General features: G+C 51.5%; 1 protein-coding gene across 2 annotated transcripts in view; it reads right to left on the bottom strand.

Moving 5' to 3' along the window:
• LOC142255195 (protein inscuteable homolog) overlaps nucleotides 1-27,533 on the bottom strand; it is a 298,604-nt gene that overhangs the window by 131,662 nt on the left and 139,409 nt on the right. For both annotated transcript variants that reach the window (XM_075326693.1, XM_075326694.1), the window contains exon 5: nucleotides 13,548-13,661. In XM_075326693.1, the coding sequence (XP_075182808.1) occupies nucleotides 13,548-13,661 (114 nt within the window). The remainder of the gene's footprint in view (nucleotides 1-13,547; nucleotides 13,662-27,533) is intronic.

Raw genomic sequence — 27,533 nt, 5'->3', positions numbered from 1 at the left:
CAAGTCCCAGAGTGCCCCGCACAGGAGCAGGGCCTTCCATGTGTGATTGTCTGTGCTGCGGAGGCCGGTGCACAGCCTGGGGATGGTGTTGTTGTGCCTGTGGGGTCGGGGGCTGGAGGGGATTCACAGTCTGTGATGGACATTGCACAATGTGATGATGATGATGCTGCTCATGTTGATGTGCATGACATATGTGATTTTCCCCCTTTGCTATCTAACCCGCAAGGTGTGCCAGCCCCCCCTGCTACAGACCCTCGTCCTGTCCGTCAGCCCAGGGTGTCCCGGCAGGTGCCCCCCAGGAATGCCTGGAGCCGCGGCGCCCCATCCTTCACCTCCGGCGCCCAGTATACCGGCCAGACTTTCAAGCGTATTAATGTTGTGCGTTTTAAGTACATAGGTCCCAAGGAGGATCTGCCGCAGCGCAGGTTTGTGGTGAGGGAGCTGCTGTGCCGCCAGATGGGGTTTGTGCCGCGTGAGATCCTGGCGGTCTCTAATCTGCAGGACGGGCAGGGCTATGACGTCAGCTTTAAGCTCATGTCTGCCCTGGACAGGTTCTGGGCCGATTACCCCAAGTTCAGGGACACTGAGGGCTGGAATGAGTTTTTGTTGGTCCCTATTTCCAGGCCAGATACTGTCACAGTGAATGTCACCTTCTGGAATGAGGCCGTTCCCCCACAGGACATCGAGGTGTGGCTCCGGAGGCATTGTGACCTCGTCTCTGGACTCACCAAGGTCAGAGATGAGGACGGTATCTGGACTATGGGGTGGAAGGTACAGGTGAAGCTGAGGCAATATAATAACATCACTGCCCACCTGCCCAACTCCTTCTTCATTGGGAGGGAGAAGGGGAGATGTTACTACCCCGGGCAGCCCCGAAAGTGCTTCAAATGTGGTAACACTGGTCATCTGGCCAATGCCTGTACCGTGGTGAAGTGCAGCCTGTGTGGGGACATCGGTCATGTCGCTGCAGACTGCCGGGACGTCAGGTGCAACCTCTGTGGTAAGATGGGCCATCCTCACAGGGACTGTCCAGACGCCTGGCACAACATCTGCAGAGAGTTCCCTGATGAGGATGTGATGGCAGGGGCAGAGGCTCAGGAGGTGGTGGCAGAGGCTCCGGAGGTGGTGGCGGAGGCTCAGGAGGTGGTGGCGGAGGCTCAGGAGGAGGTGGCGGAGGCTCAGGAGGAGGTGGCGGAGGCTCAGGAGGAGGTGGCGGAGGCTCAGGAGGAGGTGGCGGAGGCTCAGGAGGTGTTGGCAGAGGCTCAGGAGGTGGTGGCGGAGGCTCAGGAGGTGGTGGCGGAGGCTCAGGAGGAGGTGGCGGAGGCTCAGGAGGTGGTGGCAGAGGCTCAGGAGGTGGTGGCAGAGGCTCAGGAGGAGGTGGCGGAGGCTCAGGAGGTGGTGGCGGAGGCTCAGGAGGTGGTGGCGGAGGCTCAGGAGGAGGTGGCGGAGGCTCAGGAGGAGGTGGCGGAGGCTCAGGAGGTGTTGGCAGAGGCTCAGGAGGTGTTGGCAGAGGCTCAGGAGGAGGTGGCAGAGGCTCAGGAGGTGTTGGCAGAGGCTCAGGAGGTGGTGGCAGAGGCTCAGGAGGTGGAGGCTCAGGAGGTGGTGGCAGAGGCTCAGGAGGAGGTGGCGGAGGCTCAGGAGTTGGTGGCAGAGGCCCAGGAGGTGGTGGCGGAGGCTCAGGAGGTGGTGGCAGAGGCCCAGGAGGAGGTTTTACCATCAGGAGAGGTACTGCCCAACTCCGATATCCCCCGGGTGTCCGCTCAGCTAATACCAGTACCAGAGCAGGAGGGTGAGGAGGGGGAACATGGAGGTCGTCCCTCAGGTCCGGCAGTCTCAGGTGGCCCCCCCTTCAGCATCTGTGTCTGATGACTGGACCATTAGTCAGAATAAAAGGAAGAAGAAGGACGCGTCCTCCCGTAGACCTGAGGCTGCACGTGACAGGGCGAGTAAGAAGGTCCAGAGCTCTGTGGGTGCGATGGTCGTGTCCAACAAGTATGGGGCTTTGTCCCATGATGATGATTTTGAGAGGGAATTGGGGACACTTGAATGTGACAGGGACATAGAGGAAGAACATCCCCCGCCAAAGCAGAGGCCCCTCTCTGTAGACCCTCAGGTGGAGTCTGCCATGGACACCGGTGGTGGACAGAATGTCCCTGACTCGGGATGATGAGTATCACTCTGCTCCTTCTATACATTGTATGGTGATTGCTGAGTGTCATTGATGCTTCATTCCCCGCACAGGTGTGGACTCGTTATTTATTTCTGTATTTGATCTGAATATTTAGTGCCGGTGTCTGTGTAACCTCAGTGATTTGTGGCCTGTATTAATGTGAGTTTTTGTTTCTTATTCATGTATTTATGTTTGTTTTTTCTAATAAAAATTGCCCCTATATACAGGAATATAACTACTATAATACTGCCCCCTATGTACAAGAATATAACTACTATAATACTGCCCCTATATACAAGAATATAACTACTATAATACTGCCCCCTATGTACAAGAATATAACTACTATAATACTGCCCCCTATATACAAGAATATAACTACTACAATACTGCCCCTATGTACAAGAATATAACTACTACAATACTGCCCCTATGTACAAGAATATAACTACTATAATACTGCTCCTATGTACAAGAATATAACTACTATAATACTGCTCCTATATACAAGAATATAACTACTATAATACTGCCCCCTATGTACAGGAATAGAACTACTATAATACTGCCCCCTATGTACAAGAATATAACTACTATAATACTGCCCCCTATATACAAGAATATAACTACTATAATACTGCCCCCTATATACAAGAATATAACTACTACAATACTGCCCCTATGTACAAGAATATAACTACTATAATACTGCTCCTATGTACAAGAATATAACTACTATAATACTGCTCCTATATACAAGAATATAACTACTATAATACTGCCCCTATGTACAGGAATATAACTACTATAATACTGCCCCCTATGTACAAGAATATAACTACTATAATACTGCTCCTATGTACAAGAATATAACTACTATAATACTGCCCCTATGTACAGGAATATAACTACTATAATACTGCCCCCTATGTACAAGAATATAACTACTATAATACTGCTGCTATATACAAGAATATAACTACTATAATACTGCCCCCTATGTACAAGAATATAACTACTATAATACTGCCCCTATATACAAGAATATAACTACTATAATACTGCCCCTATGTACAAGAATATAACTACTATAATACTGCCCCCTATGTACAAGAATATAACTACTATAATACTGCTCCTATGTACAGGAATATAACTGCTATAATACTGCTGCTATATACAAGAATATAACTACTATAATACTGCCCCTATGTACAAGAATATAACTACTATAATACTGCCCCTATGTACAAGAATATAACTACTATAATACTGCCCCTATGTACAAGAATATAACTACTATAATACTGCCCCTATGTACAAGAATATAACTACTATAATACTGCCCCTATGTACAGGAATATAACTACTATAATACTGCCCCTATGTACAAGAATATAACTACTATAATACTGCCCCTATGTACAGGAATATAACTACTATAATACTGCCCCTATGTACAGGAATATAACTACTATAATACTGCCCCTATGTACAAGAATATAACTACTATAATACTGCCCCTATGTACAAGAATATAACTACTATAATACTGCCCCCTATATACAAGAATATAACTACTATAATACTGCCCCTATATACAAGAATATAACTACTATAATACTGCCCCTATATACAAGAATATAACTACTATAATACTTCCCCTATATACAAGAATATAACTACTATAATACTGCCCCTATATACAAGAATATAACTACTATAATACTTCCCCTATATACAAGAATATAACTACTATAATACTGCCCCTATATACAAGAATATAACTACTATAATACTGCCCCTATGTACAAGAATATAACTACTATAATACTTCCCCTATATACAAGAATATAACTACTATAATACTGTCCCTCTATGTACAGGAATATAACTACTATAATACTGCCTCTATGTACAAGAATATAACTACTATAATACTGCCTCTATGTACAAGAATATAACTACTATAATACTGCTCCTATATACAAGCATATAAATGCTATAATACTGCCCCCTATATACAAGAATATAACTACTATAATACTGCCCCTATATACAAGAATATAACTACTATAATACTGCCCCTATGTACAAGAATATAACTACTATAATACTTCCCCTATATACAAGAATATAACTACTATAATACTGTCCCTATGTACAGGAATATAACTACTATAATACTGCCTCTATGTACAAGAATATAACTACTATAATACTGCCTCTATGTACAAGAATATAACTACTATAATACTGCTCCTATATACAAGCATATAAATGCTATAATACTGCCCCCTATATACAAGAATATAACTACTATAATACTGCCCCTATGTACAAGAATATAGCTACTATAATACTGCCCCTATGTACAAGAATATAACTACTATAATACTGCTCCTATATACAAGCATATAAATGCTATAATACTGCTCCTATATACAAGCATATAACTACTATAATACTGCTCCTATATACAAGAATATAACTACTATAATACTGCCCCTATATACAAGAATATAACTACTATTATACTGGTCCTATATACAAGAATATAACTGCTATAATACTGCTCCTATATACAAGAATATAACTGCTATAATACAGCCCCTATATACAAGCATATAACTACTATAATACTGACCCCTATATACAAGAATATAACTACTATAATACTGCCCCTATATACAAGAATATAACTACTATAATACTGCTCCTATATACAAGCATATAACTACTATAATACTGCCCCCTATATACAAGAATATAACTACTATAATACTGCCCCTATATACAAGAATATAACTACTATAATACTGCCCCTATATACAAGAATATAACTACTATAATACTGCCCCCTATGTACAAGACTATAACTACTATAATACTGCCCCCTATATACAAGAATATAACTACTATAATACTGCCCCTATATACAAGAATATAACTACTATAATACTGCCCCCTATATACAAGAATATAACTACTATAATACTGCCCCCTATATACAAGAATATAACTACTATAATACTGCCCCTATATACAAGAATATAACTACTATAATACTGCCCCTATATACAAGAATATAACTACTATAATACTGCCCCCTATGTACAAGACTATAACTACTATAATACTGCCCCCTATATACAAGAATATAACTACTATAATACTGCCCCTATATACAAGAATATAACTACTATAATACTGCCCCCTATATACAAGAATATAACTACTATAATACTGCCCCCTATATACAAGAATATAACTACTATAATACTGCCCCTATATACAAGAATATAACTACTATAATACTGCCCCCTATATACAAGACTATAACTACTATAATACTGCCCCTATATACAAGCATATAACTACTATAATACTGCCCCCTATATACAAGAATATAACTACTATAATACTGCTCCTATGTACAAGACTATAACCACTATAATACCGCCCCCTCTGTACAAGAATATAACTACTATAATACTGCTCCTATATACAAGCATATAAATGCTATAATACGGCCCCTGTGGAATGGATTTTGCTCAGTTGCCCCTCACATCTGGTGGTGATTTTGCAGCCGCTCACTTTGTGTCTTTCTTCTATTCATGCAGTCACTCTTCAGTTTTGGGTACATTTGTAGCGGCCGGTTTCCTGCAGACGGTTTCGCGCTGGGGTGATGTGGGCGCCCTCCGATTATTTACACCAGTGACTTTTAGCATTTATAAATATCATCTTAATTAAAAGTGATGAAAAGTCAAAAAGGGAAATGTATTAATTGAATTCTTCTCGGAGCCGAGACGTCGCTGCCTAATTATGGAGCAGTTCTCACGTAAAACGCTAATTGCTGGCATTAATAAAAAGGAGGACAACATATAAACTGCTGACGTGATAGTGGCTCCAGCCTGTAATGCTAAGATGACAAGACTCTGTACTGACAGGAGGGGCATACAGAGGACTGAGGAGACACCTGCACTGACAGGAGGGGCATACAGAGGACTGAGGAGACACCTGCACTGACAGGAGGGGCATACAGAGGACTGAGGAGACACCTGCACTGACAGGAGGGGCATACAGAGGACTGAGGAGACACCTGCACTGACAGGAGGGGCATACAGAGGACTGAGGAGACACCTGCACTGACAGGAGGGGCATACAGAGGACTGAGGAGACACCTACACTGACAGGAGGGGCATACAGAGGACTGAGGAGACACCTGCACTGACAGGAGGGGCATACAGAGGACTGAGGAGACACCTGCACTGACAGGAGGGGCATACAGAGGACTGAGGAGACACCTACACTGACAGGAGGGGCATACAGAGGACTGAGGAGACACCTGCACTGACAGGAGGGGCATACAGGAGGACTAAGGAGACACCTGCACTGACAGGAGGGGCATACAGAGGACTGAGGAGACACCTGCACTGACAGGAGGGGCATACAGAGGACTGAGGAGACACCTGCACTGACAGGAGGGGCATACAGAGGACTGAGGAGACACCTGCACTGACAGGAGGGGCATACAGAGGACTGAGGAGACACCTGCACTGACAGGAGGGGCATACAGAGGACTGAGGAGACACCTGCACTGACAGGAGGGGCATACAGAGGACTGAGGAGACACCTGCACTGACAGGAGGGGCATACAGAGGACTGAGGAGACACCTACACTGACAGGAGGGGCATACAGAGGACTGAGGAGACACCTGCACTGACAGGAGGGGCATACAGAGGACTGAGGAGACACCTGCACTGACAGGAGGGGCATACAGAGGACTGAGGAGACACCTACACTGACAGGAGGGGCATACAGAGGACTGAGGAGACACCTGCACTGACAGGAGGGGCATACAGGAGGACTAAGGAGACACCTGCACTGACAGGAGGGGCATACTGAGGAGACACCTGCACTGACAGGAGGGGCATACAGAGGACTGAGGAGACACCTGCACTGACAGGAGGGGCATACAGAGGACTGAGGAGACACCTGCACTGACAGGAGGGGCATACAGAGGACTGAGGAGACACCTGCACTGACAGGAGGGGCATACAGAGGACTGAGGAGACACCTGCACTGACAGGAGGGGCATACAGAGGACTGAGGAGACACCTACACTGACAGGAGGGGCATACAGAGGACTGAGGAGACACCTGCACTGACAGGAGGGGCATACAGAGGACTGAGGAGACACCTACACTGACAGGAGGGGCATACAGAGGACTGAGGAGACACCTGCACTGACAGGAGGGGCATACAGGAGGACTAAGGAGACACCTGCACTGACAGGAGGGGCATACAGAGGACTGAGGAGACACCTGCACTGACAGGAGGGGCATACAGAGGACTGAGGAGACACCTGCACTGACAGGAGGGGCATACAGAGGACTGAGGAGACACCTGCACTGACAGGAGGGGCATACAGAGGACTGAGGAGACACCTGCACTGACAGGAGGGGCATACAGAGGACTGAGGAGACACCTGCACTGACAGGAGGGGCATACAGAGGACTGAGGAGACACCTGCACTGACAGGAGGGGCATACAGAGGACTGAGGAGACACCTGCACTGACAGGAGGGGCATACAGAGGACTGAGGAGACACCTGCACTGACAGGAGGGGCATACAGAGGACTGAGGAGACACCTGCACTGACAGGAGGGGCATACAGAGGACTGCAGGTGACTACTACATTATCTGTACTCAGAGATATCACTGTGTTATCTGTGGTGTTACATAGGACTGCAGGTGACATCTACTACATTATCTGTACTCAGAGAGATCACTGTGTTATCTGTGGTGTTACATAGGACTGCAGGTGACATCTACTACATTATCTGTACTCAGAGATATCACTGTGTTATCTGTGGTGTTACATAGGACTGCAGGTGACATCTACTACATTATCTGTACTCAGAGAGATCACTGTGTTATCTGTGGTGTTACATAGGACTGCAGGTGACATCTACTGCATTATCTGTACTCAGAGATATCACTGTTATCTGTGGTGTTACATAGGACTGCAGGTGACATCTACTGCATTATCTGTACTCAGAGATATCACTGTTATCTGTGGTGTTACATAGGACTGCAGGTGACATCTACTACATTATCTGTACTCAGAGATATCACTGTATTATCTGTGGTGTTACATAGGACTGCAGGTGACATCTACTACATTATCTGTGCTCAGAGATATCACTGTGTTATCTGTGGTGTTACATAGGACTGCAGGTGACATCTACTACATTATCTGTACTCAGAGATATCACTGTGTTATCTGTGGTGTTACATAGGACTGCAGGTGACATCTACTACATTATCTGTACTCAGAGAGATCACTGTGTTATCTGTGGTGTTACATAGGACTGCAGGTGACATCTACTGCATTATCTGTACTCAGAGATATCACTGTGTTATCTGTGGTGTTACATAGGACTGCAGGTGACATCTACTGCATTATCTGTACTCAGATATCACTGTGTTATCTGTGGTGTTACATAGGACTGCAGGTGACATCTACTGCATTATCTGTACTCAGAGATATCACTGTGTTATCTGTGGTGTTACATAGGACTGCAGGTGACATCTACTACATTATCTGTACTCAGAGATATCACTGTGTTATCTGTGGTGTTACATAGGACTGCAGGTGACATCTACTACATTATCTGTACTCAGAGATATCACTGTGTTATCTGTGGTGTTACATAGGACTGCAGGTGACATTTACTACATTATCTGTACTCAGAGATATCACTGTGTTATCTGTGGTGTTACATAGGACTGCAGGTGACATCTACTACATTATCTGTACTCAGAGATATCACTGTGTTATCTGTGGTGTTACATAGGACTGCAGGTGACATCTACTACATTATCTGTACTCAGAGATATCACTGTGTTATCTGTGGTGTTACATAGGACTGCAGGTGACATCTACTACATTATCTGTACTCAGAGATATCACTGTGTTATCTGTGGTGTTACATAGGACTGCAGGTGACATCTACTACATTATCTGTACTCAGAGAGATATCACTGTGTTATCTGTGGTGTTACATAGGACTGCAGGTGACATCTGCTACATTATCTGTACTCAGAGATATCACTGTGTTATCTGTGGTGTTACATAGGACTGCAGGTGACATCTACTACATTATCTGTACTCAGAGATATCACTGTGTTATCTGTGGTGTTACATAGGACTGCAGGTGACATCTACTACATTATCTGTACTCAGAGATATCACTGTGTTATCTGTGGTGTTACATAGGACTGCAGGTGACATCTACTGCATTATCTGTACTCAGAGATATCACTGTTATCTGTGGTGTTACATAGGACTGCAGGTGACCTCTACTACATTATCTGTACTCAGAGATATCACTGTGTTATCTGTGGAGTTACATAGGACTGCAGGTGACATCTACTACATTATCTGTACTCAGATATCACTGTGTTATCTGTGGAGTTACATAGGACTGCAGGTGACATCTACTACATTATCTGTACTCAGATATCACTGTGTTATCTGTGGAGTTACATAGGACTGCAGGTGACATCTACTACATTATCTGTACTCAGATATCACTGTGTTATCTGTGGTGTTACATAGGACTGCAGGTGACATCTACTACATTATCTGTACTCAGAGATATCACTGTTATCTGTGGAGTTACATAGGACTGCAGGTGACCTCTACTACATTATCTGTACTCAGAGATATCACTGTGTTATCTGTGGAGTTACATAGGACTGCAGGTGACCTCTACTACATTATCTGTACTCAGAGAGATATCACTGTGTTATCTGTGGTGTTACATAGGACTGCAGGTGACATCTACTGCATTATCTGTACTCAGAGATATCACTGTGTTATCTGTGGTGTTACATAGGACTGCAGGTGACATCTACTACATTATCTGTACTCAGAGATATCACTGTGTTATCTGTGGTGTTACATAGGACTGCAGGTGACATCTACTGCATTATCTGTACTCAGAGATATCACTGTGTTATCTGTGGTGTTACATAGGACTGCAGGTGACATCTACTGCATTATCTGTACTCAGAGATATCACTGTGTTATCTGTGGTGTTACATAGGACTGCAGGTGACATCTACTGCATTATCTGTACTCAGATATCACTGTGTTATCTGTGGTGTTACATAGGACTGCAGGTGACATCTACTACATTATCTGTACTCAGAGAGATATCACTGTGTTATCTGTGGTGTTACATAGGACTGCAGGTGACCTCTACTACATTATCTGTACTCAGAGATATCACTGTGTTATCTGTGGTGTTACATAGGACTGCAGGTGACATCTACTGCATTATCTGTACTCAGAGATATCACTGTTATCTGTGGTGTTACATAGGACTGCAGGTGACATCTACTACATTATCTGTACTCAGAGATATCACTGTGTTATCTGTGGTGTTACATAGGACTGCAGGTGACATCTACTACATTATCTGTACTCAGAGATATCACTGTGTTATCTGTGGTGTTACATAGGACTGCAGGTGACCTCTACTACATTATCTGTACTCAGAGAGATATCACTGTGTTATCTGTGGTGTTACATAGGACTGCAGGTGACATCTACTACATTATCTGTACTCAGAGATATCACTGTGTTATCTGTGGTGTTACATAGGACTGCAGGTGACATCTACTACATTATCTGTACTCAGAGAGATCACTGTGTTATCTGTGGTGTTACATAGGACTGCAGGTGACATCTACTGCATTATCTGTACTCAGAGATATCACTGTGTTATCTGTGGTGTTACATAGGACTGCAGGTGACATCTACTACATTATCTGTACTCAGAGAGATCACTGTGTTATCTGTGGTGTTACATAGGACTGCAGGTGACATCTACTACATTATCTGTACTCAGAGAGATCACTGTGTTATCTGTGGTGTTACATAGGACTGCAGGTGACATCTACTACATTATCTGTACTCAGAGATATCACTGTGTTATCTGTGGTGTTACATAGGACTGCAGGTGACATCTACTACATTATCTGTACTCAGAGATATCACTGTGTTATCTGTGGTGTTACATAGGACTGCAGGTGACATCTACTACATTATCTGTACTCAGAGAGATCACTGTTATCTGTGGTGTTACATAGGACTGCAGGTGACATCTACTACATTATCTGTACTCAGAGATATCACTGTGTTATCTGTGGTGTTACATAGGACTGCAGGTGACATCTACATTATCTGTACTCAGAGATATCACTGTGTTATCTGTGGTGTTACATAGGACTGCAGGTGACATCAACTACATTATCTGTACTCAGAGATTTCACTGTGTTATCTGTGGTGTTACATAGGACTGCAGGTGACATCTACTACATTATCTGTACTCAGAGAGATCACTGTGTTATCTGTGGTGTTACATAGGACTGCAGGTGACATCTACTACATTATCTGTACTCAGAGATATCACTGTGTTATCTGTGGTGTTACATAGGACTGCAGGTGACATCTACTACATTATCTGTACTCAGAGAGATCACTGTGTTATCTGTGGTGTTACATAGGACTGCAGGTGACATCTACTACATTATCTGTACTCAGAGATATCACTGTGTTATCTGTGGTGTTACATAGGACTGCAGGTGACATCTACTACATTATCTGTACTCAGAGAGATCACTGTTATCTGTGGTGTTACATAGGACTGCAGGTGACATCTACTACATTATCTGTACTCAGAGATATCACTGTGTTATCTGTGGTGTTACATAGGACTGCAGGTGACATCTACATTATCTGTACTCAGAGATATCACTGTGTTATCTGTGGTGTTACATAGGACTGCAGGTGACATCAACTACATTATCTGTACTCAGAGATTTCACTGTGTTATCTGTGGTGTTACATAGGACTGCAGGTGACATCTACTACATTATCTGTACTCAGAGAGATCACTGTGTTATCTGTGGTGTTACATAGGACTGCAGGTGACATCTACTACATTATCTGTACTCAGAGATATCACTGTGTTATCTGTGGTGTTACATAGGACTGCAGGTGACATCTACATTATCTGTACTCAGAGATATCACTGTGTTATCTGTGGTGTTACATAGGACTGCAGGTGACATCAACTACATTATCTGTACTCAGAGATATCACTGTGTTATCTGTGGTGTTACATAGGACTGCAGGTGACATCTACTACATTATCTGTACTCAGAGAGATCACTGTGTTATCTGTGGTGTTACATAGGACTGCAGGTGACATCTACTACATTATCTGTACTCAGAGATATCACTGTGTTATCTGTGGTGTTACATAGGACTGCAGGAGACATCTACTACATTATCTGTACTCAGAGATATCACTGTGTTATCTGTGGTGTTACATAGGACTGCAGGTGACATCTACTACATTATCTGTACTCAGAGAGATATCACTGTGTTATCTGTGGTGTTACATAGGACTGCAGGAGACATCTACTACATTATCTGTACTCAGATATATCACTGTGTTATCTGTGGTGTTACATAGGACTGCAGGTGACATCTACTACATTATCTGTACTCAGAGATATCACTGTGTTATCTGTGGTGTTACATAGGACTGCAGGAGACATCTACTACATTATCTGTACTCAGAGATATCACTGTGTTATCTGTGGTGTTACATAGGACTGCAGGTGACATCTACTACATTATCTGTACTCAGAGAGATATCACTGTGTTATCTGTGGTGTTACATAGGACTGCAGGAGACATCTACTACATTATCTGTACTCAGATATATCACTGTGTTATCTGTGGTGTTACATAGGACTGCAGGAGACATCTACTACATTATCTGTACTCAGAGATATCACTGTGTTATCTGTGGTGTTACATAGGACTGCAGGTGTCATCTACTACATTATCTGTACTCAGAGAGATATCACTGTGTTATCTGTGGTGTTACATAGGACTGCAGGTGACCTCTACTACATTATCTGTACTCAGAGATATCACTGTGTTATCTGTGGTGTTACATAGGACTGCAGGAGACATCTACTACATTATCTGCACTCAGAGAGATATCACTGTTATCTGTGGTGTTACATAGGACTGCAGGAGACATCTACTACATTATCTGTACTCAGAGATATCACTGTGTTATCTGTGGTGTTACATAGGACTGCAGGTGACATCCACTACATTATCTGTACTCAGAGATATCACTGTGTTATCTGTGGTGTTACATAGGACTGCAGGTGACATCTACTACATTATCTGTACTCAGAGATATCACTGTGTTATCTGTGGAGTTACATAGGACTGCAGGTGACATGTGCTCCATTATCTGGGTGTGTTGTTCTCACCTGGGCCAGCAGATGGCAGAGTCGCGCCCCCTCCTGGGTGAGGCTGTACAGGCTGCGGATGGCGGTGTTCACACTGTACAGATTGTGACCTGTCTCCAGCTCCTGCACCAGACCCTGCAATCAACCACAAATGTCATTCATGATGTGAGCGATGACATCACAGCGCCTGTGCGATGACATCACTGATGAGGTGTCATTACTTTCCTCTGACCACACTGTGCGATAACTAATCTAATGAGCTGTGGCGCTCCCCAGAGGGGGGGGGGTGCGCTCCCTAGAGGCGGGGGGTGGCGCTCCCTAGAGGCGGGGGGTGGCGCTCCCTAGAGGCGGGGGGTGGCGCTCCCTAGAGGCGGGGGGTGGCGCTCCCTAGAGGCGGGGGGTGGCGCTCCCTAGAGGCGGGGGGTAGCGCTCCCTAGAGGCGGGGGGTAGCGCTCCCTAGAGGCGGGGGGTAGCGCTCCCTAGAGGCGGGGGGGTGCGCTCTCTAGAGGCGAGGGGGGGCGCTCTCTAGAGGCGGGGGGTAGCGCTCCCTAGAGGCGGGGGGTAGCGCTCCCTAGAGGCGGGGGGGTGCGCTCCCTAGAGGCGAGGGGGGGGCGCTCTCCCTAGAGGGGGGGGTGCGCTCCCTAGAGGCGGGGGGGTAGCGCTCCCTAGAGGCGGGGGGTAGCGCTCCCTAGAGGCGGGGGGGTGCGCTCCCTAGAGGCGAGGGGGGGCGCTCTCCCTAGAGGGGGGGTGCGCTCCCTAGAGGCAGGGGGTAGCGCTCCCTAGAGGCGGGGGGTGGCGCTCCCTAGAGGCGGAGGGCGGCGATCCCTAGAGGCGGAGGGCGGCGATCCCTAGAGGCGGAGGGCGGCGATCCCTCTGTGGCCTCCGCGGGATGTGTCCTTCCATCGTCCCAATTAGCGAGAGGCAAACGGCTCCAAACATTGGAGAGAAAGTGGAAACTGAACAACTGTCTATATACACACACACACACAGTGCTGAGCATAAATGAGTACACCCCCTACACACACACAGTGCTGAGCATAAATGAGTACACCCCCTACACACACACAGTGCTGAGCATAAATGAGTACACCCCCTACACACACACAGTGCTGAGCATAAATGAGTACACCCCCTACACACACACAGTGCTGAGCATAAATGAGTACACCCCCTACACACACACACAGTGCTGAGCATAAATGAGTACACCCCCTACACACACACAATGCTGAGCATAAATGAGTACACCCCCTACACACACACACAGTGCTGAGCATAAATGAGTACACCCCCTACACACACACACAGTGCTGAGCATAAATGAGTACACCCCCTACACACACACAGTGCTGAGCATAAATGAGTACACCTCCTACACACACAGTGCTGAGCATAAATGAGTACACCCCCTACACACACACAGTGCTGAGCATAAATGAGTACACCCCCTACACACACACAGTGCTGAGCATAAATGAGTACACCCCCTACACACACACAGTGCTGAGCATAAATGAGTACACCCCCTACACACACACAGTGCTGAGCATAAATGAGTACACCCCCTACACACACACAGTGCTGAGCATAAATGAGTACACCCCCTACACACACACAGTGCTGAGCATAAATGAGTACACCCCCTACACACACACAGTGCTGAGCATAAATGAGTACACCCCCTACACACACACAGTGCTGAGCATAAATGAGTACACCCCCTACACACACACAGTGCTGAGCATAAATGAGTACACCCCCTACACACACACAGTGCTGAGCATAAATGAGTACACCCCCTACACACACACACAGTGCTGAGCATAAATGAGTACACCCCCTACACACACACACAGTGCTGAGCATAAATGAGTACACCCCCTACACACACACAGTGCTGAGCATAAATGAGTACACCCCCTACACACACACAGTGCTGAGCATAAATGAGTACACCCCCTACACACACACACAGTGCTGAGCATAAATGAGTACACCCCCTACACACACACACAGTGCTGAGCATAAATGAGGACACCCCCTACACACACACAGTGCTGAGCATAAATGAGGACACCCCCTACACACACACAGTGCTGAGCATAAATGAGGACACCCCCTACACACACACAGTGCTGAGCATAAATGAGTACACCCCCTACACACACACAGTGCTGAGCATAAATGAGTACACCCCCTACACACACACAGTGCTGAGCATAAATGAGTACACCCCCTACACACACACAGTGCTGAGCATAAATGAGTACACCCCCTACACACACACACAGTGCTGAGCATAAATGAGGACACCCCCTACACACACACAGTGCTGAGCATAAATGAGTACACCCCCTACACACACACAGTGCTGAGCATAAATGAGTACACCCCCTACACACACACACAGTGCTGAGCATAAATGAGGACACCCCCTACACACACACAGTGCTGAGCATAAATGAGTACACCCCCTACACACACACAGTGCTGAGCATAAATGAGTACACCCCCTACACACACACAGTGCTGAGCATAAATGAGTACACCCCCTACACACACAGTGCTGAGCATAAATGAGTACACCCCCTACACACACAGTGCTGAGCATAAATGAGTACACCCCCTACACACACAGTGCTGAGCATAAATGAGTACACCCCCTACATACACAGTGCGAAGCAGAAATGAGTACAGCCCCTACACACACAGTGCTCAGCAGAAATGAGTACACCCCCTACACACACAGTGCTGAGCATAAATGAGTACACCCCCTACACACACAGTGCGAAGCAGAAATGAGTACAGCCCCTACACACACAGTGCTCAGCATAAATGAGTACACCCCCCTACATACACAGTGCGAAGCAGAAATGAGTACACCCCTTACACACACAGTGCTGAGCATAAATGAGTACACCCCCTACATACTTAGTGCTCAGCAGAAATGAGTACACCCCCTACATACACAGTGCTGAGCATAAATGAGTACACCCCCTACATAGTGCTCAGCAGAAATGAGTACACCCCCTACATACACAGTGCTCAGCAGAAATGAGTACACCCCTACATACACAGTGCTCAGCAGAAATGAGTACACCCCGTGTTATAAGCTTTTCATCCACAGATCACTCAGGTGTGACAATTTACCTTTCAGTTTTTTCTAGACATCTTATCCAGAAATCAGGGGCAGAGTATTTCCCCGGACACTTTCTGATCTCGGCGTCTGGAGCCGGTGTAAATGATGAGTTACAGTCACCACAATCTGCAGACAATGGCAGCCGCCTGAGCGCGCAGTGCGGTGTATGTACGGATCTCACAGAGCACAGGAACAATTGTGAGTGTTAGGCTAAGTTCACACATCCTGTGTTTTGCATCAGTCACAATCCGTAGCCTTGAGGAATTACGGAATCCTGCAAAATATTTTGCAGGAATCCTGTATTTCCCCATAGACTTCTATTAGTGACGGATTGCGACTGATGACCCTGCGTTGCATCCGCTGCGTCGCGGTCCGTCGTTTTTGACTGACCGCTGAGCGGGGAGCAACGCAGAATGTAACGTTTTTCGGGCCATCAAAATTAACGCGCCGCGCAGGAATCCGTCGCCATCCGTCAAGCTTGTAATGCATGTCTATGGTGCTGGATTCCGTCGTAATCCGTCTTACAACGGAATCCAGCGCAGGATTCCGTCATGCTCTACTGAGCATGCCCAGCATGCTTGGCACGCCCACTGGGCTGTCCCAAACACAGACGGATCATGACTGATCCGTCAAAAAACGGACGCACAGCGGATGTAACGGACGCAACTGATCCGTTTTTTCACAGGATTCCTGTGAAAGGAATCCTGTGAAAAACACATCAGTTGCATCAGTTGACATCTTGAAAATGACTGATCCGTTGCTGACGGACCTGACGGATTGAAAACACAGGATGTGTGAACTTAGCCTTACAGAACATTTCCCCCATAACAGGACAGCGATGATAATCACAGGTCGGTCATACAGACTCCTGCGCTGCCCCCAGATTATTGCTGCAGTGATGAGCGCCGCGCATCAGACTCTGCTACATCCAGTATTGTGTGCGGTGCAGGACGTGTGAGGACGGCTCCGAGGCTTCTTACAAGCCAGGGACACAATACCACCGCCATCTTCCTCCATCCTGCTTTCTGTGCAATTGGTATGTCTGTAAGTGACCACTCCATGAACCCCCATTCTCACTTTTCTTTATGACCCCCTGTTATCTCTGCCTATGGTCTCCAACAGCTGGGTTCAGCTTAGATTTAAAGGGAACCTGTCAGCAGAAATGTCCCCTAAAACCTCACAGATTCCCCCTCTGCAGCTCCTGGGCTGCATTCTATAAAGGTCCCTGTTATGATTGTGCCCACTTTCTGACCGAAAAAAAGTGTTTATAAAGTTGTACCTTTTTGGCTTCTGATTCTGTAAATCCGTCACGGGGGCGGGCTGCCTGATGGCCGTTATTCTGCCCCCTGGTCCTGTATGCCGCCCCCATCGCTGATTTCAATACTTCTGGACGCCGCCCACTGCTCCAGCCATCCCCGCGCATGCCCAGTGCCCATCTCTCGGGGATGAGCACTGTGCCCAGCGTCACCGCTGGTGACGTGCACGCAGGGTTAAGATTATGGGCGGTGCTGTGATGTTTATTCCTAAGCAACCGCCCATAATCGCGGGACCGCGCTTTCCCCCCTCGGCCTGCTTCTTTCTGCGCAAGCGCGCTGCTGCTGACCTCACTTCGCCTCCTTCCCATCTTGCCCCGAGGCAGGAAATAGATGGGAAGAGCGCGGAGCAGTGACTACACCGAAAGCGCGGTCCCGCGATTATGGGCGGTTGCTTAGGAATAAACATCACAGCACCGCCCATAATCTTAACCCTGCGTGCACGTGACGCTGGGCACAGTGCTCATCCCCGAGAGATGGGCACTGGGCATGCGCGGGGATGGCTGGAGCAGTGGGCGGCGTCCAGAAGTATTGAAATCAGCGATGGGGGCGGCATACAGGACCAGGGGGCAGAATAACGGCCATCAGGCAGCCCGCCCCCGTGACGGATTTACAGAATCAGAAGCCAAAAAGGTACAACTTTATAAACACTTTTTTTCGGTCAGAAAGTGGGCACAATCATAACAGGGACCTTTATAGAATGCAGCCCAGGAGCTGCAGAGGGGGAATCTGTGAGGTTTTAGGGGACATTTCTGCTGACAGGTTCCCTTTAAGTAATTTAGAGGAGCACCAGCCCCTCCCTTCTGTGATCCATGAGTGCCTTGCTAACACTATATATCTGTAGCACACTGCCAGCGTGTGGATCCCTAAGAGTGCAGAAAATAAATTGGGCCGGAAGGTGACTGCATACATAGTCACAGTAAACAATGTTTGTGTGTGTTTCTACTTTCACCTCTATAATACTTCACTTTCTACTTTCCCCTCTAATCCCTACACCCGATAATGAACTATTCATCTCACCCTCCGTCCTCCCCACCCATCTCTCCCTCCATCCTCCCCACCCATCTCACCCTCCATCCTCCCCACCCATCTCTCCCTCCATCCTCCCCACCCATCTCACCCTCCATCCTCCCCACCCATCTCTCCCTCCATCCTCCCCACCCATCTCTCCCTCCATCCTCCCCACCCATCTCACCCTCCATCCTCCCCACCCATCTCACCCTCCATCCTCCCCACCTATCTCTCCCTCCATCCTCCCCACCCATCTCTCCCTCCATCCTCCCCACCCATCTCTCCCTCCATCCTCCCCACCCATCTCACCCTCCATCCTCCCCACCCATCTCTCCCTCCATCCTCCCCGCCCATCTCTCCCTCCATCCTCCCCGCCCATCTCTCCCTCCATCCTCCCCACCCATCTCACCCTCCATCCTCCCCACCCATCTCACCCTCCATCCTCCCCACCCATCTCACCCTCCATCCTCCCCACCCATCTCACCCTCCATCCTCCCCACCCATCTCACCCTCCATCCTCCCCACCCATCTCACCCTCCATCCTCCCCACCCATCTCTCCCTCCATCCTCCCCACCCATCTCTCCCTCCATCCTCCCCACCCATCTCACCCTCCATCCTCCCCACCCATCTCTCCCTCCATCCTCCCCACCCATCTCACCCTCCATCCTCCCCACCCATCTCACCCTCCATCCTCCCCACCTATCTCTCCCTCCATCCTCCCCACCCATCTCTCCCTCCATCCTCCCCACCCATCTCACCCTCCATCCTCCCCACCCATCTCTCCCTCCATCCTCCCCACCCATCTCACCCTCCATCCTCCCCACCCATCTCTCCCTCCATCCTCCCCGCCCATCTCTCCCTCCATCCTCCCCGCCCATCTCTCCCTCCATCCTCCCCACCCATCTCACCCTCCATCCTCCCCACCCATCTCTCCCTCCATCCTCCCCACCCATCTCACCCTCCGTCCTCCCCACCCATCTCACCCTCCGTCCTCCCCACCCATCTCACCCTCCATCCTCCCCACCCATCTCACCCTCCATCCTCCCCACCCATCTCTCCCTCCATCCTCCCCACCCATCTCTCCCTCCATCCTCCCCACCCATCTCACCCTCCATCCTCCCCACCCATCTCACCCTCCATCCTCCCCACCCATCTCACCCTCCGTCCTCCCCACCCATCTCTCCCTCCGTCCTCCCCACCCATCTCTCCCTCCGTCCTCCCCACCCATCTCTCCCTCCGTCCTCCCCACCCATCTCACCCTCCGTCCTCCCCACCCATCTCACCCTCCGTCCTCCCCACCCATCTCTCCCTCCGTCCTCCCCACCCATCTCTCCCTCCGTCCTCCCCACCCATCTCTCCCTCCGTCCTCCCCACCCATCTCTCCCTCCGTCCTCCCCACCCATCTCTCCCTCCGTCCTCCCCACCCATCTCACCCTCCGTCCTCCCCACCCATCTCACCCTCCGTCCTCCCCACCCATCTCTCCCTCCGTCCTCCCCACCCATCTCACCCTCCGTCCTCCCCACCCATCTCTCCCTCCGTCCTCCCCACCCATCTCTCCCTCCGTCCTCCCCACCCATCTCTCCCTCCGTCCTCCCCACCCATCTCTCCCTCCGTCCTCCCCACCCATCTCACCCTCCGTCCTCCCCACCCATCTCTCCCTCCGTCCTCCCCACCCATCTCTCCCTCCGTCCTCCCCACCCATCTCACCCTCCGTCCTCCCCACCCATCTCTCCCTCCGTCCTCCCCACCCATCTCACCCTCCGTCCTCCCCACCCATCTCACCCTCCGTCCTCCCCACCCATCTCACCCTCCGTCCTCCCCACCCATCTCTCCCTCCGTCCTCCCCACCCATCTCACCCTCCGTCCTCCCCACCCATCTCACCCTCCGTCCTCCCCACCCATCTCACCCTCCGTCCTCCCCACCCATCTCACCCTCCGTCCTCCCCACCCATCTCACCCTCCGTCCTCCCCACCCATCTCTCCCTCCGTCCTCCCCACCCATCTCTCCCTCCGTCCTCCCCACCCATCTCACCCTCCGTCCTCCCCACCCATCTCACCCTCCGTCCTCCCCACCCATCTCTCCCTCCGTCCTCCCCACCCATCTCTCCCTCCGTCCTCCCCACCCATCTCTCCCTCCGTCCTCCCCACCCATCTCTCCCTCCGTCCTCCCCACCCATCTCTCCCTCCGTCCTCCCCACCCATCTCTCCCTCCGTCCTCCCCACCCATCTCTCCCTCCGTCCTCCCCACCCATCTCTCCCTCCGTCCTCCCCACCCATCTCTCCCTCCGTCCTCCCCACCCATCTCTCCCTCCGTCCTCCCCACCCATCTCTCCCTCCGTCCTCCCCACCCATCTCTCCCTCCATCCTCCCCACCCATCTCACCCTCCATCCTCCCCACCCATCTCACCCTCCATCCTCCCCACCCATCTCACCCTCCATCCTCCTCACTCATCTCACCCTCTCCTCAGAACTGTTCCTCCACTTTACACCCAGTGTCTCCAGACACACACGCCCATCTCATGGCCTCTCCTGCTCCCACCTACTAACACTCTCTCTGCTTCTCCTCACTGCTGGAGATATCTCTCCTAATCCTGACCCTCCTCACCACATCCTCATTGTCACATCTAACTGCCATCCACACTCTAACGCTAATTTCCGCAACCCTTCTAACCTCATACCCATCCACCGGCCCCCGCTCCCCCAGTCCCCGCTCCCCCAGTCCCACTAACAGGAGCTCTATGGAACGCTCGCTCTGTCTGCAATAAACTTTGCCACATCCATGATCTTTTCATCACTAATTAACTTTCCTTCCTTGCAATGACAGAAACCTGGCTCACCCCCTCTGACACTGCCTCTCCTGGCTCACCCCCTCTGACACTGCCTCTCCTGGCTCACCCCCTCTCACACTGCCTCTCCTGGCTCACCCCCTCTGACACTGCCTCTTCTGGCTCACCCCATCTGACACTGCCTCTCCTGGCTCACCCCCTCTGACACTGCCTCTCCTGGCTCCCCCCTCTGACACTGCCTCTCCTGGCTCACCCCCTCTGACACTGCCTCTCCCGGCTCACCCCCTCTGACACTGCCTCTCCGGCTCACCCCCTCTGACACTGCCTCTCCTGGCTCACCCCCTCTGACACTGCCTCTCCTGGCTCACCCCCTCTGATACTGCCTCTCCTGGCTCACCCCCTCTGATACTGCCTCTCCTGGCTCACCCCCCTCTGACACTGCCTCTCCTGGCTCACCCCCTCTGACACTGCCTCTCCTGGGTCACCCCCTCTGACACTGCCTCTCCTGGGTCACCCCCTCTGACACTGCCTCTCCTGGCTCACCCCCTCTGACACTGCCTCTCCTGGCTCACACCCCTCTGACACTGCCACTCCCGGCTCACCCCCTCTGACACTGCCTCTCCTGGCTCACCCCCTCTGACACTGCCTCTCCTGGCTCACCCCCTCTGATACTGCCTCTCCTGGCTCACCCCCCTCTGACACTGCCTCTCCTGGCTCACCCCCTCTGACACTGCCTCTCCTGGGTCACCCCCTCTGACACTGCCTCTCCCTGGGTCACCCCCTCTGACACTGCCTCTCCTGGCTCACCCCCTCTGACACTGCCACTCCCGGCTCACCCCCCTCTGACACTGCCTCTCCTGGCTCACCCCCCCTCTGACACTGCCTCTCCTGGCTCACCCCCTCTGACACTGCCTCTCCTGGCTCACCCCCTCTGATACTGCCTCTCCTGGCTCACCCCCCTCTGACACTGCCTCTCCTGGCTCACCCCCTCTGACACTGCCTCTCCTGGCTCACCCCCTCTGATACTGCCTCTCCTGCTCACCCCCTCTGACACTGCCTCTCCTGGCTCACCCCCTCTGATACTGCCTCTCCTGGCTCACCCCCTCTGACACTGCCTCTCCCGGCTCACCCCCTCTGACACTGCCTCTTCTGGCTCACCCCCTCTGACACTGCCTCTCCTGGCTCACCCCCTCTGACACTGCCTCTCCTGGCTCACCCCCTCTGATACTGCCTCTCCTGGCTCACCCCCTCTGATACTGCCTCTCCTGGCTCACCCCCTCTGACACTGCCTCTCCTGGCTCACCCCCTCTGACACTGCCTCTCCTGGGTCACCCCCTCTGACACTGCCTCTCCTGGGCTCACCCCCTCTGACACTGCCTCTCCTGGCTCACCCCCTCTGACACTGCCTCTCCTGCTCACCCCTCTGACACTGCCACTCCCGGCTCACCCCCTCTGACACTGCCTCTCCTGGCTCACCCCCTCTGACACTGCCTCTCCTGGCTCACCCCCTCTGATACTGCCTCTCCTGGCTCACCCCCTCTGATACTGCCTCTCCTGGCTCACCCCCTCTGACCCTGCCTCTCCCGGCTCACCCCCTCTGACCCTACCTCTCCTGGCTCACCCCCTCTGACCCTGCCTCTCCTGGCTCACCCCCCTCTGACCCTGCCTCTCCTGGCTCACCCCCTCTGACCCTGCCTCTCCCGGCTCACCCCTCTGACCCTGCCTCTCCTGGCTCACCCCCTCTGACGCTGCCTCTCCTGGCTCACCCCCTCTGACGCTGCCTCTCCTGGCTCACCCCCTCTGACGCTGCCTCTCCTGGCTCACCTCCTCTGACACCTGCCTCTCCTGGCTCACCTCCTCTGACGCTGCCTCTCCTGGCTCACCTCCTCTGACACTGCCTCTCCTGGCTCACCTCCTCTGACACTAGCCTCTCCTGGCTCACCCTCCGCTGACACTGCCTCTCCCGGCTCACCCGCCTCTGACACTGCCTCTCCCGGCTCACCCCCTCTGACACTGCCTCTCCCGCCTCACGCCCTCTGACATCTGCCTCTCCTGGCTCACGCCCTCTGACACTGCCTCTCCTGGCTCACCCTCCTCTGACACTGCCTCTCCTGGCTCGAACCCCCTCTGACACTGCCTCTCCCGGCTCACCCCCTCTGACACTGCCACTCCCGGCTCACCCCCTCTGACACTGCCTCTCCTGGCTCACCCCCCTCCTGACACTGCCTCTCCCGGCTCACCTCCCTCTTGACACTGCCTCTCCTGGCTCACCTCCTCTGACACTGCCTCTCCTGGTCTCACCTCCTCTGACACTGCCTCTCCTGGCTCACCTCCTCTGACACTGCCTCTCCTGGCTCACCCCCTCTGACACTGCCTCTCCTGGCTCACCTCCTCTGACACTGCCTCTCCTGGCTCACCTCCTCTGACACTGCCTCTCCTGGCTCACCCCCTCTGACACTGCCTCTCCTGGCTCACCCCCTCTGACACTGCCTCTCCTGGCTCACCCCTCTGACACTAGCCTCTCCTGGCTCACCTCCTCTGACACTGCCTCTCCTGGCTCACCCCCTCTGACACTGCCTCTCCTGGCTCACCTCCTCTGACACTGCCTCTCCTGGCTCACCCCCTCTGACACTGCCTCTCCTGGCTCACCTCCTCTGACACTGCCTCTCCCGGCTCACCACCTCTGACACTGCCTCTCTGGCTGACCCCCTCTCACACTGCCTCTCCTGGCTCACCCCCTCTGACACTGCGCCTCTCCTGGCTCACCCCCTCTGACACAGGTTCACCTGCTGCACTTTCATATGGTGGTCTCCAACTCTCTCACACCCCCCGCTCCAGTAACAAGCATGGTTGGAGGAGTTGGGTTTGCTCCTGTCCGACCAATGCTCCTTTACCCCAATTCCACTACCACCCTCTGTTACTCTCCCCCTCTTTTGAGGTGCACTCCGTACGCATCTACCGCCCCCCTCCAACCTTCAACTGCCTGTCATTTACCGCCCTCCAACCTCCAGCCACTGCTTTTTTTGACCATTTCACCACCTGGCTACTACACTTCCTTTCCACCGACATCCCCACCATCATTATGGGTGACTTTAACATCCCCATTGACACTTCCTCTCATCTGTCTCCAAACCTTCTAACGCTCGCTTCCTCCTTTGGCCTCCACTCATTGGTCCTCCTCCTCACAAAAGATGGCCACACGCTGGACCTCATCTTCACTCGCCTCTGTTCCCTATCTAACCTCTCTAACTCACCTCTCCCACTGTCTGACCACAACCTACTCACATTCTCTTCCCTCTCTTCTCCAAGTATGCAACCCCCCCTCCACAAACTTCCACACACCTCGCAGAAATATCAAACACCTTGACTTACACACACTTTCTCAGTCTCTTTTCCCTCTTGCAGGACATTGCTTCTTCAAACAATGCAGATGCTGCTGCAGCTTTTATACAACACCACAATCTCTGCAGCTCTCGAATCAGCCGCCCCCCTCACACACACACCCAAAAACCCGCACTATCAACAGGCAACCCTGGCACACCAGTCAGACTAAAGAACTGAGACGGGCTTCCAGAATTGCTGAGCGCAGATGGAAGAAGACTCACTGTACTGAGCACTTTCGTTACATACAAACAAGCTCTCACCACTTTCAAGTCAGCACTCACTGCTGCAAAACAAACCTACTTCTCATCTTCTCATCCCTCATATCCTCTCTATCCCACAACCCTAAACAGCTATTCAACACTTTCACCCCTCTGCTCCGTCCTCCAGCACCACCTCCCCTCTCCTCTGCTCCGTCCTCCGGCACCACCTCCCTCTCCTCTGCTCCGTCCTCCGGCACCACCTCCCTCTTCCTCTCCTCCGTCCCTCCGGCACCACCTCCCTCTCCTCTCCTCCATCCCCCAGCACCACCTCCCTCTCCTCTCCTCCGTCCCCGGCACCACCTCCTCTCCTCTCCTCCGTCCCCCGGCACCACCATCCCTCTCCTCTCCTCCGTCCCCCCGGCACCACCTCCCTCTCCTCTCCTTCGTCCTCCGGCACCACCTCCCCTCTCCTCTCCTCCATCCCCCAGCACCACCTCCCTCTCCTCTCCTCCGTCCCCCGGCACCACCTCCCTCTCCTCTCCTCTCCTCCGTCCCCCGGCACCACCCTCCCCTCTCCTCTCCTCCGTCCCCCCGGCACCACCTCCCTCTCCTCCTCCGTCCCCAGCACCACCTCCCTCTCCTCCGTCCCCCGGCACCACCTCCCTCTCCTCTCCTCCGTCCTCCAGCACCACCTCCCTCTCCTCTCCTCCGTCCTCCAGCACCACCTCCCTCTCCTCTCCTCCGTCCTCCGGCACCACCTCCCTCTCCTCTCCTCCGTCCTCCAGCACCACCTCCCTCTCCTCTCCTCCGTCCTCGCGGCACCACCTCCCTCTCCTCTCCTCCATCCTCCAGCACCACCTCCCTCTCCTCTCCTCTCAGCTGAAGACTTTGCCTCTTTCTTCAAGCAGAAGATTGACAACATCAGAGCAAGCTTTGGCCCACAATCATAACAGCCCCTTATCATCGCTACTCATCCCTCTTCCTCCAAATCCAGCTTCTCCACCATGACAGAAAACAATCTTACCACTCTACTCTGAAGATCACACCTCACCACCTGTGCACTGGACCCGCTCCCATCCCACCTCACCACCTGTGCACTGGACCTGCTCCCATCGCACCTCACCACCCTGTGCACTGGACCTGCTCCCATCGCACCTCACCACCTGTGCACTGGACCCGCTCCCATCGCAACCGTCACCACCTGTGCACTGGACCTGCTCCCATCGCACCTCACCACCTGTGCACTGGACCCGCTCCCATCGCACCTCACCACCTGTGGCACTGTGCGACCTGCTCCCATCGCACCTCACCACCTGTGCACTGGACCTGCTCCCATCGCACCCTCACCACCTGTGCACTGGACCTGCTCCCATCGCACCTCACCACCTGTGCACTGGACCAGCTCCCATCGCACCTCACCACCTGTGCACTGGACCCGCTCCCATCGCACCTCACCACCTGGTGCACTGGACCCTGCTCCCATCGCACCTCACCACCTGTGCACTGGACCCGCTCCCATCCCACCTCACCACCTGTGCACTGGACCCGCTCCCATCCCACCTTCACCACCTGTGCACTGGACCCACTCCCAATCCCACCTCACCACCTGTGCACTGGACCCGCTCCCATCCCACCTCACCACCACCTGTGCACTGGACCCGACTCCCATCCCACCTCACCACCTGTGCACTGGACCCCGCTCCCAATCCCACCTCACCACCTGTGCACTGGACCCAACCGCTCCCCATCCCACCTCACCACCTGTGGCACTGGACCCGCTCCCACTCCCACCTCACCACCTGTGCACTGGACCCGCTCCCATCACACCTCACCACCTGTGCACTGACCCGCTCCCATCCCACCTCACCACCTGTGCACTGGACCCGCTCCCATCCCACCTCACCACCTGTGCACTTGGACCCGCTCCCATCACACCTCACCACCTGTGCACTGGACCCGCTCCCATCACACCTCACCACCTGTGCACTGGACCCGCGCTCCCATCACACAGCACCTCACCACACTGTGCACTGGACCCCGCTACCATCACACCTCACCACACTGTGCACTGGACCTCCGCTCCCATCACACCTCACCACCTGTGCACTGGACCCCGCTCCCATCACACCTCACCACACTGTGCTACTGGACCCGCTCCCATCCACCTCACCA

This window comes from Anomaloglossus baeobatrachus, chromosome 10 (genome assembly GCF_048569485.1).
Source record: "Anomaloglossus baeobatrachus isolate aAnoBae1 chromosome 10, aAnoBae1.hap1, whole genome shotgun sequence".
Lineage (NCBI taxonomy): Eukaryota > Metazoa > Chordata > Amphibia > Anura > Aromobatidae > Anomaloglossus > Anomaloglossus baeobatrachus.
Note: the sequence above shows the minus strand (reverse complement) of the source record. Positions and strands in the feature narration are given on the sequence as shown.